Source organism: Octopus bimaculoides, chromosome 10 (assembly GCF_046866305.1).
Source record: "Octopus bimaculoides isolate indiv1 chromosome 10, ASM4686630v1, whole genome shotgun sequence".
Taxonomy (NCBI): domain Eukaryota; kingdom Metazoa; phylum Mollusca; class Cephalopoda; order Octopoda; family Octopodidae; genus Octopus; species Octopus bimaculoides.
The window spans coordinates 9,142,574-9,158,825 of record NC_142937.1 but is presented as its reverse complement, the minus strand read 5'-3'; the positions used below and the strand labels follow the sequence as shown (position 1 = coordinate 9,158,825).

At 35.4% G+C, this 16,252-nt stretch overlaps 1 protein-coding gene across 9 annotated transcripts in view; it reads right to left on the bottom strand.

Moving 5' to 3' along the window:
* LOC106868898 (deacylase AADAC) overlaps positions 1-16,252 on the bottom strand; it is a 50,010-nt gene that overhangs the window by 16,515 nt on the left and 17,243 nt on the right. For all 9 annotated transcript variants that reach the window (XM_014914619.3, XM_014914469.3, XM_089358359.1 and 6 more), the window contains exons 3-6: positions 11,365-11,466; positions 8,541-8,673; positions 6,129-6,192; positions 4,401-4,522 (exon numbers count right to left, since the gene is read on the bottom strand). In XM_014914619.3, coding sequence (XP_014770105.1) covers positions 4,401-4,522; positions 6,129-6,192; positions 8,541-8,673; positions 11,365-11,466 — 421 coding nt within the window. The remainder of the gene's footprint in view (positions 1-4,400; positions 4,523-6,128; positions 6,193-8,540; positions 8,674-11,364; positions 11,467-16,252) is intronic.

The following is a 16,252-nucleotide window of genomic DNA, read 5'->3' as shown; positions in this document are numbered from 1 at the left end:
GTCCATTATCTCCAATTTTCTGTGAAAACATGTTTGGTCTTGGGGGAAATATTACCTTGCTTGGAAAGAGGTGAGGATTAGTGATAGGAAGGGTATCTTCAGCAAATTCCATCCAACCCACGTGAACATGGAAAAGTGGACAATAAAATGATGATGATGATGATCCTCATCCTCTGCATCATCGATATTTAATGTCTGTTTTCTATGTTGGCATGGGTTGGACGACTTGACAGGAATTGGCAAGGCCAGGGGCCACACCAGGTTCCATAGTTTGTTTTGGCTTGGTTTCTATGGCTGGAGGCCCTTCCTAACACTAATGATGATGAAATTAAACTAATTTGATTGTGACAATTCTTCATATGGAGGATATATCCGGAGACACTTGCTGCTGTCTGAGCAATGCCTGTTCTTACATTAACTGCAGTTTCTTTCCTTTTTCTTGCTTTTGCCATTTAACTTTTGAAACTTAATGTCTTTGCAGATGAATTAATTCCTATTAATTTATTCTAAGTGTTTCATGTTTGACTTAGACTTACCCCTACTAGTATTGCTATTTTAGGTAAACAAGCTTTGCCTGCTGAGATGCGATTTCTTTTCAGTGGAATGATCTCATATGCAGAATGCATTATTGAAAATGATCAATACCTATGTTACTTGAGCAAGATATACATCTTTGGAAGGAAGCTTGATTGTTACTGTAATGCTGGGATTTGTTATCAATATTGCTTATCTTTGAACTGATTATCAGACTGAGATCATTAGAGGTTCAATAAAGTAAAAGATTAATCTGCGTAGAAGTTGATCCATGACTATCTATCAATACGAGGGGGGTACCACAAAATAACCGGAAACGTTTTCTGTGAGACAAGCCCATTGTAGTTCAGGCTTCTGCCACTAGAAGCCACTTGATGTGACCCTCAGGCATAAGTCTACTGACTGGTGTCATTGAATGATGTCAAAGGAAGCATTCAATGTCACCATGCCCCCAAAAAGCATGTCAAGGCGATACTGGTTTGTTTCATCGATGTGAAAGGAATTGTCTACATAGAATTTGTCCCTCTTGGTCAAACTGTTAACCAGCTATTTTACTTGGCAGTTCTGAAGCGTTTGCAAGACGTGGTGAGATGAAAACACTCTGACCTGTGGCAAAGTGGAGAGTGATGGTTTCATCACGACAATGTTCCTGTGCACACTGCCTTGAGTGTGAAACAGTTTCTGACCAAAAATGGCACGACTCCACTTACCCACTCACCCTATTCATCCGATCATGCACCCTGTAACATTTTTTTGTTTCCCCCAAATGAAAAGAGTCCTTAGAGGAAAACGTTTTGCAGATGTGGAAGAAGTGAAGAAAAAAAAACAACAGAGGTGTTAAAAGCATCATTTCGCAAGAGATTCAGGACTGCTTCAAGCAGTGGAAAATGATCTGGACTGATGCATTGCTTCAAATGGAGAATACTTTGAAGGCAATAAAAGTGTAAACATGTAAATCTAAGTAAAAAAAAAAAAAAAAAAAAAAAAAAAAGCAAAATTCTGGTTTCGTTTGGGTACCCCCGCGTAAATAATACATTTCCATTAATGAATAAATGCTTCTTGCTCCAATACTGACAAACTGAGAAGAGACAACACCTTAAACAAGTACTTCTTTAGAACACCAGGGTGAATAATGCCTTATGAGGAACTGTACAAGGCTTGTTATATGTATGTATGTATATGTTTACGTATATATGCAAGTATTGTATGTATATATATATATATATATATATATATATATATATATATACATATATATATAAACATATATATATATACATATATATATATATATGCATGTGTCTTTGCGTGAATGATAATATTCTGTGCCTTTCATGAAAATTGCTGAGCTGTGAATGGTGATGTCTGTTGACATTTCCCAATCAATAAATCATTTGGTAGCTCAATACTTTTCATACACAAATGGAATGAAAACACCCTTACTCGAAAATCAGGCAAGGGTTAATGACAGAAAGAGCATTAAGCTGAGAAATAATGTCTCTATAATATGTGTCAGTTTAACACATGCAAGCATGGAAAAAAAGATCAATGTAAAATGAATGAGTGAATTACATAGGCAAATATATTCCGACAATATATATTGCAAACAATTGTACACAACTTAAATATCTCTTAGATCTAGAGTTCTGACAACATTAAGAATATAAGTTTTTCAGGAGAGCACTCTTGAAATGATGAGTTGTATGTGAAAGAAAGACAATATTGAAATTGGAATTTATGAGAAGATAAGGAAAAAAAGTAACATCTGTATTTTGGTATTCATGTAATGGAAATCTGACAAATATCTTCTGTTGATAGATGTAATGGTTGTCTGATAAGAACTGCAGCTCCTATTTGGAATGGATGGTATATTGGATTTAAAGTATATAAAACTTTGACAAGTTTTAGATCATTGTTGATTGACAGAAGCCATTCAGTAGTTTCTGCAATGAGAACCAAGTTGTTGGTAAAAACCAACATTCTGTGGAAATCTTGTCATTTTAAGACTAAAACAAACAGAACAACATCAGAGCCTTGGAAGACACTTATATATCAAGTACCTCACAGAGTTCAATGCTAATTCTAACCATTTCGTTAGCCTGCATTGTCAAGCAAGTCATGAAAGCCAAGTCTTCTTTAAAATTTTCTATCAGACATTACAGAGTGTACAAACATAATTTCTTTCTAAGGCATTTGTTTTCTGTTTCACTGCTTCATTAATCTAAACCATTTACTCCTCTCATCTTCATTGTTTAGACCAGGGGTTTTCAAACTTTTTGACTTGCGGACCCCCTTTATATTTCAAGACTAATTCTTTGTAAGCCTAATACTTATTTTATCGGTCTCTTTTGCCGAACTGCTAAGTTACGGGGACGTAAACACACCACCATCGGTTGTCAAGCGATGTTGGGGGGGGGGGGGGGACAAACACACACACACACACACACACGCATATATATATATATATATATATATATACATATATACGACAGGCTTCTTTCAGTTTCCATCTACCAAATCCACTCACAAGGCTTTGGTCGGCCTGAGGCTACAGCAGAAGACACTTGCCCAAGGTGCCACACAATGGGACTGAACCCGAAACCATGTGGTTGGTAAGCAAGCTACTTACCACAGAGCCAAAACCCTAATCCTAACCCATACCTCCACTAACCAGTAGAAATGATTGTTAGAAGCAAGTAACTCACATAAAAATTGAATGGGTTGCTTGCTTGTAGTTTTAAGTTCAAGTATTTTCCCACAACCAAAACCCATGCAGCATATAAGATTACCAAGTTACTATTTTTGATCTTACTTCTTTTTACCTATCAACTTCACCAATATTGTGCCACAAGTGTTGTTTGCCGTGTAGGAAGATAATTAATTGAATGAATAAACAAGCAATAATAGATAATGTATATCAGATTAAAGATGATGCTTGACCAAGTCAGTGTTTAAGTGTATTCAGTGCAGTAGCTGTGTCCATTCAATTCTTGTAACTAACAGAAGTGTTGGTAGTAATGCACAGATGTGAGATGGTCACATTTAGCAACATAATTTCTAATGACCAAGTGATTCTCCTGCAAATAAAAGCTAATTTTCACTAGAGTGTATGTATTATATTTCATGCAGTAATATTGATCATGTAAGGCCACAATGCACTTAATATCATGCCGTTAGTTAGATTATAAGATATATAGAAGAAAGCATGACATTATTTTCAAGAAAAAAAATTCATAAAATGATAATTATTATCATAGGCACAAGACTTTCCATTTGTAAGAAAAAATGTAGTTGATTGAATCAACTTCAATGTATGACTGGTACTTATTTCATAAACTCTGGTGGAGAAAAAGGTGTGGGCAGTCTTTGTAGGATTACAACATAAAATGTGACACAAAATTATGAAATACTGCAAGGTATTTTATCCATCTCTCTAGCATTTCCACCACAGTATTATACACTTATTATGATAATTATTTCTGCTCTAGGCACAAAGCCTTGAAATTTTTAGGGAAGGGGACCAGCCGATTATATCAACCCCAGCGCATAACTGGTACTTAATTCATCGACTGATCATGATAATGACAATTTCTTTGTACATATGTGTACATGTGCACATGTATGAGCGTGCGCATTTGGACTCAATTGTGTTAGATCAATTTCCATACCAGAGAAGACAACTGAAATAATTCTGGGTGAAATTCTAGGTCACATTAACTCCAACAAAAATCAGAACTTTGAATACAGTAATGAAATTAAATATTGTAATGCTCACAGCTGACTAAAACAATAACATGAATGTTGATGTTTTCCAACATGAAAATAAAGTTGATTTTGTTTTCAACAACTGAGAAAAGCTTACTCACCTGAAACAGCTATACGCGAACTATCAATTCCATACACCCTACCATTCCGCAAGATATGTACAGTTGCTGTTAGACAGTCATCGAAAGGAACTGGGAAAATGTGTTCTGGTGCCAGTCGGTAACTAAATTACATTAAAATTGATAACTAAAATCAACATTTATAACAGAAAGGTTTACATTTACTTTATTTTTAGTTAATTTCTACAATATTTTTGGTTTTATTTTCTTTCATAAATAAATTTCAATCTATTTTTTTCTTGTTATGATTTCACCGTTGGATACTCATTGTCATTGCTGACCACTCATCAAAAACAAATCAGTTATTGTTTAGCTCAGGTCTATAACGAACACAAGAATGCTTGTAATAAAAGATATTCACACTGACAGTATCCAGTCTGTTTTGTTTTTTAAGACATAATCATATAAGTACAAGTATACCCGTGTGGTTTTAGGTTCGATCCCACATGTAGAAGGCACTTACCCGACATACTGCACACCTTTGGCAAGTGTCTTTTCCTATGCCTTGTGACTAAATATGGCAGATAGAAACTGAAAGCAGTCCATCCTAAATGTGTGTGTGTGTGTGTGTGTGTGTGTGTGTGTGTGTGTGTGTGTGTACATATGTATGTGAGTGTGTGTAAATGTGCATGAATGTAGATATTCCATGCTTGTCATTGGCTTGAGTAAAATACTGACATTATAACCAATCACTCAGCGCTTTCAAGGATCTCTTAATTAAAAAAAAATCTTTAACTTGAAAAACAGGTAAAAGATTGATGACAGAAAAGGATCATCATCATCATCATTTAACGTCTGCTTTCCATGCTAGCATGGGTTGGACGATTTGACTGAGGACTGGTGAAACCAGATGGCTACACCAGGCTCCAATCTGATTTGGCAGAGTTTCTACAGCTGGATGCCCTTCCTAACGCCAACCACTCCGAGATCTGATAGTAAAATCTTGCCCTAAATAACTACTCACCCAACCCATGCTAGTGTAAAAAATAAAGAAAAAACAAAACATTAAATGATCAAACAAAGCACAACTTTAACCACAAGTAACTTCTACAATAAACTCACAACGTCCTTTCACCCAACGTGTGTTGCACCTATGCATTGTACCTGAATAGATGTTATCACTCTTGGGTTTATCAGTCAATGGCTTTTATTGCACCATCACATTATGTGTATGTACGCTGAGGCTTTCCTAAAATTTATACTGCTCAAACAAATGTTTTCCGTTCAAATTACACACATGTAAAATGCACACATGCTGGTGCATTGTACACTTCATTTGCACCTGTGCTAGTGCCACATAAAAGCACCCATGCTGGTAGCATGTAAAAAACATCCAGCATACTCTGTAAAATGGTTGGTGTTAGGAAGTGCATCCAGCTGGAGAAACCATGTCAAAACAAACAATCACTGGCTGACTAGCTCCTGTTAAACCATCCAACCCATGCCAGGATGGAAAACAGATGTTTAATGATGAGGATATCATAGCAGATGATTTGCAATTCTTTACTAGATAAATATAAAACCACACTGTTCACATATGTCTTATACTGTCTGTTTTCTAAAGAAAAAAGATGATTTCCATTGGAAAGAGTAGTTATAGTAGAGAATGAGAGAGAGAGAAACAGTTTAATATAGAATAAAATGCAAATTTAAATAATTACTTAATCAAAAAGATATAAAATAAGGCTTTATGTTTTAGAAATTACTCACTCAACATCAATGAATGCAGCGCCAGTCTCCTGAGTCAGTCTCTCTAGTAAACTGTGAGAAACACCTATTAAAGGATACAGTAAAATTTATATATAAAAAATATAGAAAAAAAAAATGAAATCTAAAAATTTATGAATTTATTACTGAATAAATTATAAAAGCTGAGATTTGAAAAGAGAGACGAGGCTACAGACAGGCTTGTAACCATGTATTTATCATATGTCAAGAAACCATGGAATGAAAAGCATGGTATTACTAATTTTAGAAGAATGATTAGATCAATGTTTTATAAAATAATCAAGAAGCAGAGAGAGAGAGACATTTTGTGTGACAAATGGATGAGAAATGGATAGTTTAAGTAAAGGTGGCATCTAATTCAGAAGTCAAAACTATTTAAGTAATGCTGGGAACAATTGTCATATAGAAGATAGAGTTTGAAAGGTTTCATCAAGTCACATCACTTTGTTCTTTCTTTTACTCTCTTCTTCTCTCTCTCTCTTTAACACACACACACACACACTCTCCACCACACTCTCATGATATACTACTGATGCAAACACTTTCTCCATGCATAAAATTACTTTTGCACTTTTATGACTTGTCCAATACAATTTATCTGTAATTTCTTCTAACCTAATGCATTTTCTTTATCTGTGCTACAGTTGGTGAATATATTAGTATGCCAGCTCCTCAGATAACAACTCACTACACAATCTGATTAACTAAACAAGTACCTATTGTAGTACAAGCATTGTCTGATAATGAATAAAACAAAGTCCACTTGTGGTTTTGAAAGCCACAGCTCCTGTTTGCTTACATCAATTTCTTGTAGTCTTTTGCAATTGCATGTCCAATCATGCACAGATAAACAAGAGTGATTGCATTCTTCTTATGATTTAAATAAAAAGTGCACACAATCACATCAAACAGCTGCTATAACTATTAACTCTGAACTTTGATGGAAATCCACTTAACCCTTTCGTTACTATATTTCTGACCAAAATACACCCGTCATGAGTTTCAATTAAATTCTAAAATAATCATGAATTTAGACTAGTCTCATTAAACACCTGTAACTTTTTTATTTATCAACATATTAATGTGATATTTGGAACATAATTAAAGAAAGGGTTCTTAATCAATTCTATTGCATGATTTTTGTCTCAAAGTTCTCCACGTACTGGGTGGGGGTGTACTGCTAGTGTCTCTCACATGTAAATATTGGTTCAGCTTCACGAATCGTACTCGTTCATAATACTGGAAATATATTCATCGCCAAAAGGTTCCTGATCGCTCCAGTAATTTGTTATTCTGGGTAACTGTCTAATACCCATAATAATATTTATGGCAAAAAATGCCCGTATTTCATCTACAGTTGCAGGAAACCGCAAGCTATCTTTTTTTCCGATTTGTTTACATTCTGTGTAACGATTTGTTTCCGCAGTAATCATTTCAAACAAGCATGAAAAAGAAGTCTAAAGGTTTCGCTTCCTGAGAAAGACTATGGGTAGACCCTGTTTCCTCAGAAAAATTGTTAATAAAAACGTTTTTTAAAGTTTTTACTCCATTCCTGTGTAAAATCATCCTTGCTGCTTTCAGAATCGCTGCTTTCAGTTTCGGATACGGAAATATCTGATTCATTATCGTTCACCACGTGCTTTTGTAGCTCATTCATTCTTTTCTTCGATATCTCCATATATTCTGTTGAAAAACCTTCAAATTCGGAATCACTGCTTGATAGCATGAAACTCCTCTCCATCTTCAAAGTTGAAAAAAATTAAAGCCGCCAAAAATGTGGAAAAAAATCTTCCAAAATTCACTGAGTTCAAATAACACGCCAAACAATGTGGGAGACAATAACTCAACTGTTTGCAAAGTGAAATCAGGTGTTTCAACGAATGTGCTAACGAGATTTGGGTTCAAATATACATTTAAATAACAATGGGTACGCTCGGCCGGCTTAGTCTTATGAACCGAAAAATTTTTCGCCCGGCTACGGCCGGGTTAGTAACGAAAGGGTTAAGGGCATTTATTTTCATGAAGCTGGACATGAACATCCAACAAACTAACATCTAAACTGGATCCACAGTCAAAATGCCAAAAAAAGCAGTGAAAGAGTAAAGTTATTTGGTTCTTTAATTCTTACAAAAGGCATGAATATATGTTTTATCATCCACTGGTACCGGTGCTATATAAAAAGCACCCAGTACACTCTGTAAAGTGGTTGGCATTAAGAAGAGCATCCAGTCGTAGAAACCATACCAGAACAGATAATGGAGCCTGGTGTGGCCCTGGCCATACCAGTTCCTGTCAAATCGTCCAACCCATGCTAGCATGGAAATTAGACATTAAATGATGTTCATACATTCCTTAAAACATAAATTAAAAACTAAAACTTTCATTCTAACTTACCCATTCTGCCAAAGGTCCATCCACCAGGATGAAAATACAAAATTCCAGGTAATAATTTTGTCTTGTCTTTCTCACTCACTCCAGCTGGATAGTAAATTCTAACTTTCACTCCACTGAAGTTTTCATCAACCACCTGTCAATTTATGAAGCAATACAAAAGATATTTAAAAAAAACCTTCAAAACAATGAGACATTGTTTGGGTCCCTAAAAATGATATTTCTTTTCTGTTTACATCTAAAAGTACGAGGTGGTATCAAAAAGTCCTGGGACTAGTTATATTTAATAAAAAATAATCTATTTATACATCATCTCCTTCAGAATAGTCACCTTGCACAGCGATACTCCAGTCTCAGCATTCCTGTCACTTTTGGAATCTGGCCTGGAAGTCATTTTCTGTAAGCGAGTTGAGGACTTTCTGCAGTTCGCTCTTGATCTCGACAACAGTGTTAAAACAGTGACCCTTGAGCTGCATTTTCATCTTGGAGTATAGATGGAAGTGATACAATGTTTTAGGCGAAATTGTCTCTCCTACTTTACTGAACTGGTTAAAATATTATTAGTTACTGAATTAATTAATGTTATTTTTCTGTCACTGAACAAAACACATTAACATATTTTACTAGAGAGTTTGAATTATTGTGCAGAAAAGTCACTGATTTATAATGGCCATAAATGGTTCAGGCACATGTCTTCATCACATACAGTACATTTATTACATATTGTACCACTGGGAGGATTTGAGCACAGCACTGCAAGTTCATGAAACAATAAATTACATTGCTATTTACAATACCATACTGTACCTTCTCACTAAACATACTTTTACAGCTAGTTGGAGCTGGTTGAGTGTGTTAGAAAGATCAAAGATTGCTAATGTCAATGTGTCAGCCTAAATTGCATAATCAATGAGCTTCATTGTTGCACAGAGACATTTATTAGGAACTACATTATTAAATCACCTGCTCGGAATCCTAAATATTAGGAGAGCATAACTGATAATAACGATGGAGAGGTCATATTTAGAATGTTGATCATTGAAATTTTTGATGGAATATCAGCTATCTCAAATCATATCACATATCTGCTCAAGCAGAGTTGATTAGGACTCAACAACTAAAACAATTATTCCTTAATGACTGCTGCAACAATTTATATTTTTCTCTCATTTTCTTATGTCATCCTAAACTAAAGCTAAATGAATTTCTATCCTAAATCTGCCTGCCTACCAATAGCTGCAGTAACATTATTCCCTGCAATTAATTTAATTACATTAACATGAATATCTGACATATATTTGTATATGAGTTACATGTTATTTGATTCTAGTCATTATCACTTTAGAGTTGATTTTTTTAAATGTCATTCTAAAGACTATTGCAAGTTTCTTCAAGAAGATCTAACTTCTGAATAAAATTGCTATAACTTCTATGCAGTTACCAGTATAGTTAGAGGACATGCAAAATCTAGAAGCTGGTATTTTCCACTGGATGTGCAATGTCAGACTCTATTCCTTAAAGTGTAGGCGAGAAAGATATGCCATAAACATACATCTGGAAAATCCTGGCGGTCTTGACCCAAACTTTGGCATTAAGACTTACACAAATACTAGAACAGGGCACCACTGCATAGTGCCAAGGACTCCAAATTTGCCATCAAGATATAGGACAAGATACTGCAACAGTCTGGGCTTCAGGGGACTACAGCTCTTCAATATCCTCCAGAAGGACTTGAGAGATCTGCATTGGGTGGATTTAGGTGCCATTAAAATGAAACTGGACCTATTACTGTCAAGTGTCTCCGATGAACCAACTTCACAGCAGGAGGTGCAGATGTGGGCAGTGGCATCAAACTCACTCATGCATCACATGTCAATTTCTAAAAAGAATTAGTGAAAACTATGTAGCAACACCAAATTGTAGTGTCCCTACATGGCCACAGCTCATGAGCTGAAACTAGATCAAATCAAATCAACTCAAATCATATATATACAAATATATATATAGGGAGAATTCACAAAAAAACAACAGACGAAGACAGGTGGTGTAGAAAACAAATAGATGTATAAGTATAACGCTCAGGAATTGAAAAAGTCTTTAACGTTTTGAGCCTACACTCTTCCACAGAAAGAAACAAGGAGAGAAAAAAAAAAAATATATATATATATATGTGTGTGTGTGTGTGTCTGGCACATGTATGTAAGATCACATTCCAGAGCCTTGCATATCACCATCTCAGCAAAATGGTGATATGATGTTTACATTTCTTTTCACATTACAAGAAGTCATTCCGTGCTTTCAAAAAGGGAATTGAATAGAAAAAAAAAATCTTGTCTTGTGAGGGTCATTATTATGGGAACAATAATCAACACACACTGGTTTAATATCACTTCCTTATTGTTAGTCATCACTTAAATATCTAATTAACTATTTGATTATTTGTTTAATATGTTGGAAAAACAGGTATGGGTTGGTTACAGGGAGGGTATTAACCCTTTTGTTACCATATTTCTGTTGAGATGCTCTGTGTTTCTTTCAAGTACTTATTAGTAAAATAACTTAGTTATAATTAAGTGAGTGTCAGGAACATAAATTGTGACTAAGGTTTGGTAGAAGATTTTAATTCAGAACTTTTGAAAATAAGATATATGTACTCCTGAGCTAGAGACGGTTTCAGGCAGGTTGGTACCAAAAGTGTTAAGGCCATAAAATGCTTTGTCGAACAAGTTCCTGTCCAACCAATTACTTGCATGGAAAAATAGACGTTAAATGAATGGACAGGTAAAATTTTGAAATTCAAAAGAAACATTCATTTATAGGTTCTTACTGATATCTTGTCGTTACTTTGTATATTTCTGATATACGCATTGGAAAATTGTCTTGTGCAGTTCAAATATGATGTATATCCAGTCATCTCAAATCCAGAACACTGTGGTAAGAGAAAAAGAATATAAGTCATTTGAAAATGGTGAAAAATGAGGATGGCAGGAATAAGCTATTAAAATATCTAACAGGGGTACAAGGTCACACATTTTTGGAGAAATATGTACTTGAGTTGGCAGAAATGTTAGCATGCTGGGTGAAATGCTTAGCGGTATTTCGTCTGTCTTTACAATCTGAGTTCAAATTCTGCTGAGGTTGCCTTTGCCTTTCATCCTTTCAAGGTCGATAAATTAAGTGCCAGTTGTGCACTGGGGTCGATCTATTTTGGGCCTTGTTACCTAGAGTAGAAAAGAATATGCACTTGATTACATCAACCATAGTACTTGGTTGGTACTTATTATATTAATACAGAAACAAAAAAATAAATAAATGAATAAATAAAAGGCAAAGACAAGCATTGCAAGATTTGAATTCAGTGTGGAAAGAAGCTTGCTTCCCAACCACATGGTTTCAAGTTCAGCCCCACTGCTTGGCACCTTGAGAGTGCGTCTTCTACTATAGATTCTGGTCGACTAAAGCCTTGTGAGTGGATTTGGTACACAGAAACTGAAAGAAGCTGGTTGTTTGTGTGTGCATGTGCATATATATATATATGGCGGTTGGCGTTAGGAAGGGCATCCAGCTGTAGAAACTCTGCCAAATCAGACTGGAGCCTGGTGTTGCCATCCGGTTTCACCAGTCCTCAGTCAAATCGTCCAACCCATGCTAGCATGGAAAGCGGACGTTAAACGATGATGATGATGATGATGATATATATATATCTATATATATATATATCTATCTATATATATCTATATCTATATCTATATATATATATATATATATATCTATAACTATATATATCTATAACTATATATATCTATATCTATCTATCTATATATATATATATATCTATCTATATATATATAAGCAATGTTAATTCTCTAAATGAAGTATTAACAGTAACTGCACGATAAAGTGTAGTATATTGCCACTTAAGTGTGGCTGACCCCTAGGGGTGGATGTTACTGTTGCTTTTAGCCCCAGGAGGACATCTCCTCCAGCTGGCTTAACGCCACACGACTGTGTCCTGTTTGCCAAGGGAAGTTATCCCTCTCACCACGATCTGCAGCACGAACGGATCCGGATTTCAGGGTTATTTCCCTTCGTCGGCGTTCGATAGCTGCTGACCTTGGTGAGAGAGACAAAAACCTGGCAATCTTATATCTTCTTTTCCAGTGAAATTCTTCACTGATATCGAAAAGGTGAAAACAAGCAATGTTAATTCTCTAAATGAAGTATTAACAGTAACTGCACGATAAAGTGTAGTATATTGCCACTTAAGTGTGGCTGACCCCTAGGGGTGGATGTTATATATATATATCTATATATATTTATTTTGCAAGATTCTTGATGTGAATTCGTGTGTTGAAACAGATATTGTTGTATTTGGGGATGGTCATGTTGCCAGTTTAGCCAATAAAAACACACACACTATATATTTGAAAATATATATAAATATATTTATATATATTTTCATATCTATCTATCTATCTATCTATCTATATATATATATATATATATATATAAACCTTATATAAATATATACTTATATCTATGTGTGTGCGTGTGTCTGTCTGTCTGTCTCTGCACCATCACTTGACAATTAAAGTCGTGTTTACATCCTCGTAACATAGAGGTTTGGCAAAAGAGCCTGATAGAATAAGTACAAGGATTAACAAAATCAAGTATTGGGTTTCAATTCATTCGACTAAAAACTCTTCAAGGCTATGCCCCAGCATGGCCGTAGTTTAATGACTAAATCAAGTAAAAGATAAAAGTCAAGAATTCAGTATTTCGCTCTACCAATTCACCTTTCCATTCTCTGCTAAAAATGGCTTCACAGTTTGGCACACGTCTCACAGTTTCTGAGGAGAGGGGTAAGTTGATTACATCAACCTCAGTACTTGACTGGTACTTATTTTAAAGGCATAGTCAACCTCAGTGGAACTTGAACTCAGTATGTAAAGACATTTTGTCCAACATGCTAACAGTTCTGCCAACTTACTGCCTTTCAGCCCACATTAATAATCCTTTCTACAATAGGCACAAGACCTGAAATTGGGGATAATCAATTATGTTGATCCCAGTACTTCACTGGTACTAAATTTACCAACTTCGAAAGGATGACAGGCAAAGTTGAGCTCGGTGGAATTTGAACCCAGAACGTAGCGACAGGCAAAATACTGCTAAGCATTTCGTTGAGCGTGCTAACGATTTTGTCAGCTCATTGCCTTTCACCCTGCATTAATAATAATTGCTCCTCACATAGGCACAAAACCTGGAATTTTGGGGACGAAATAGTCAATTATATTGCTCCTAATATTTGACTCCAGAGAGATGGAAGGTGAAGTTGACCATAATAGAATTTGAACTCAAAATCTAAAGAACAGTATAAACATCATGAAGTAAAAAGCTAAAAAACAAATGAGGAAAATAGAGAAACTGCAAAGATCCATCACATATATGTTAAATTATTGCAGAAAGTTCGCCAAATTGTAAACATCTGTTAACAACCAATTCTTGGAAATAATAGAAGTGATAAAAGAAAGCTGCAGTTAATCCTTGTTGATTACATTTTAGGCACAAGTGTGGCTCTGTCGTAGGATGCTTGCTTCCGAACTACATGGTTCTGGGTTCAGTCCCACTGCATAGTAATTTGGGAAAATGTCTTTTACTATAGCCTCAGATTGACCAAAACCTTGAGTAGATTTGTAGATGGAAACTGAAAGAAGCCTATCTGTGTGCGTGTCTTTGTCCCCCCCCACCACTTGACAACTGGTATTGGTGTATTTACATCCCTGTAACTTAGCAGTTCAGCAAAGAGACCCATAGAATAAGTACTAGGCTTAAAAAAAAAAAAGTATTATGGTTGGTTCGTTTAACTAAAAATCCTTAAGGTGGTGCCCCAGCATGGCCGCAGTCTAATGACTGAAAGAAGTAGAAGACGAAAGGGAAATACTCAAGTGAAAATCCCCTGTTAATCATGAACTAGAAGTCTGTTGATTAAAACAAAGAAATTTCTTGCCTTAGGAAAATAACAAAATTAGATGATATTCTATATTTATCACAAGAGTTGTTCAAAGCACTCAGAGACAAAAGCTGACAATTTGAGACTGATAATATATCTATCAATAAAGGACATTTTTGACAAGTAGGATAGTTAAGTGTCTCTCACACTCTCTCTCTCTTTCTATATGTGTGTGTAGGGCGGTGAGCTGGTAGAATCATTAGCACGCCAGGCAAAATGCTTAGTGGTATTTCGTCTGCCATTATGTCCTAAGTTCAAATTCTGCTGAGGTCGACTTTGCTTTCATCCTTTCGGGATTGATTAAATAAGTGCCAGTTATGCACTGGGGTTGATGCAATCGACTTAATCCCTTTGTCTGTCCCCTCTATGTTTAGCCTCCTGTGTACAATAAAGAAATATGTGTGTGTGTGTGTGTGTGTATGTATGTATCTTAAAAAAGGGAAAGGCCAGTTTTTGAGATTACCTTAGGTTTCCCATCCATAAAGGGTTTAGCTTTATGGTGTATTGTCAGATCCCAAAGCCTGTTGGCCCAAGACCACTTCAAAATATGGAGGAGGAAATGGCTCACTACTCAAAGGTAACAATTGGACACGTGCACATTAATTTCAGAAGCTGGCTGCCCCTTCGACTGGATCAACTGGAACACTCGTCATAACTGATGGAGTGCCACTAATGTATGCATAGATAAAAGAGAACCATGATGTACAACAGTATAATGTATACATGACAACCAAGGCATATGATTAGGTAAATGAGACAGGCTATATAAAAGTTAAATGTGTGCTTGTGTGTATATATATAGATGAATAGACAGCCAGGGTATATATGTGTGTGTGTGTGTGTGTGTGTGTGTGTGTGTGTGTGTGTGTGTATACAGCCAGGGTATAAGTTAAATGTATGCAACGATATAAAGAGAATGAATTATATATATAATGCTCCTTGAGAAGAAATAATGCTGAAGGGTGTGTAGAGTTATTACGCACCAATTATTGATTGATAGTATTGATTATGAAAATACCTACATCATGATTCATCATTGTTGAGTAATAGAAAGTTCAGAGATGGTAGATATAGTGGAGGATATAAGAAAGTTCTTTGTAAAGTGTATGAGTAAATGGGAAACAATTGCTAACTGGTGAAGAAGTAGGAAGTATTAATATCAAAAACAGAATCTTCCAGGGTGATAGCTTGTGCTATTTGATTTTTATGACATGTAATAATAGCTTTAGCAATGCTATTATATTATTAAGAAGGAAATCACTTCTTTATGGATGACTTGAAACTATTCACAAGGAAAGATCAAACAGACTCTTTACTGTGAGCAGTATCTGGATTAAGCAAAGATGTTCAAATGGATTTGAGATGAAGAAGTGTCAAGTCTTAATAAAGGAAAGAAGAAAGATGGTGGGAAGTAAGGGATGCAGTTATAAGAGAAGGAAACCACAAATCAAGTAGATACATGAAGGATGTAAATATAGAAGAATTGGAGAGATAAATGATACATATTTCAGTACAAAGGTTAAAAATTAGAGTTCAGATCTATGATAGAAAATAAAGATCAGTCCACAGCCATTAAAACATGGGTCACATCACTTTTGAGATATATTGAAGGAGGTTAGTTTAGTCAAGAAAATTAGATAAGTAATGGACCTGTATGAAGTAAGAGACCTCAAAGTGATGTTAGCAGAATATACTGCACTAA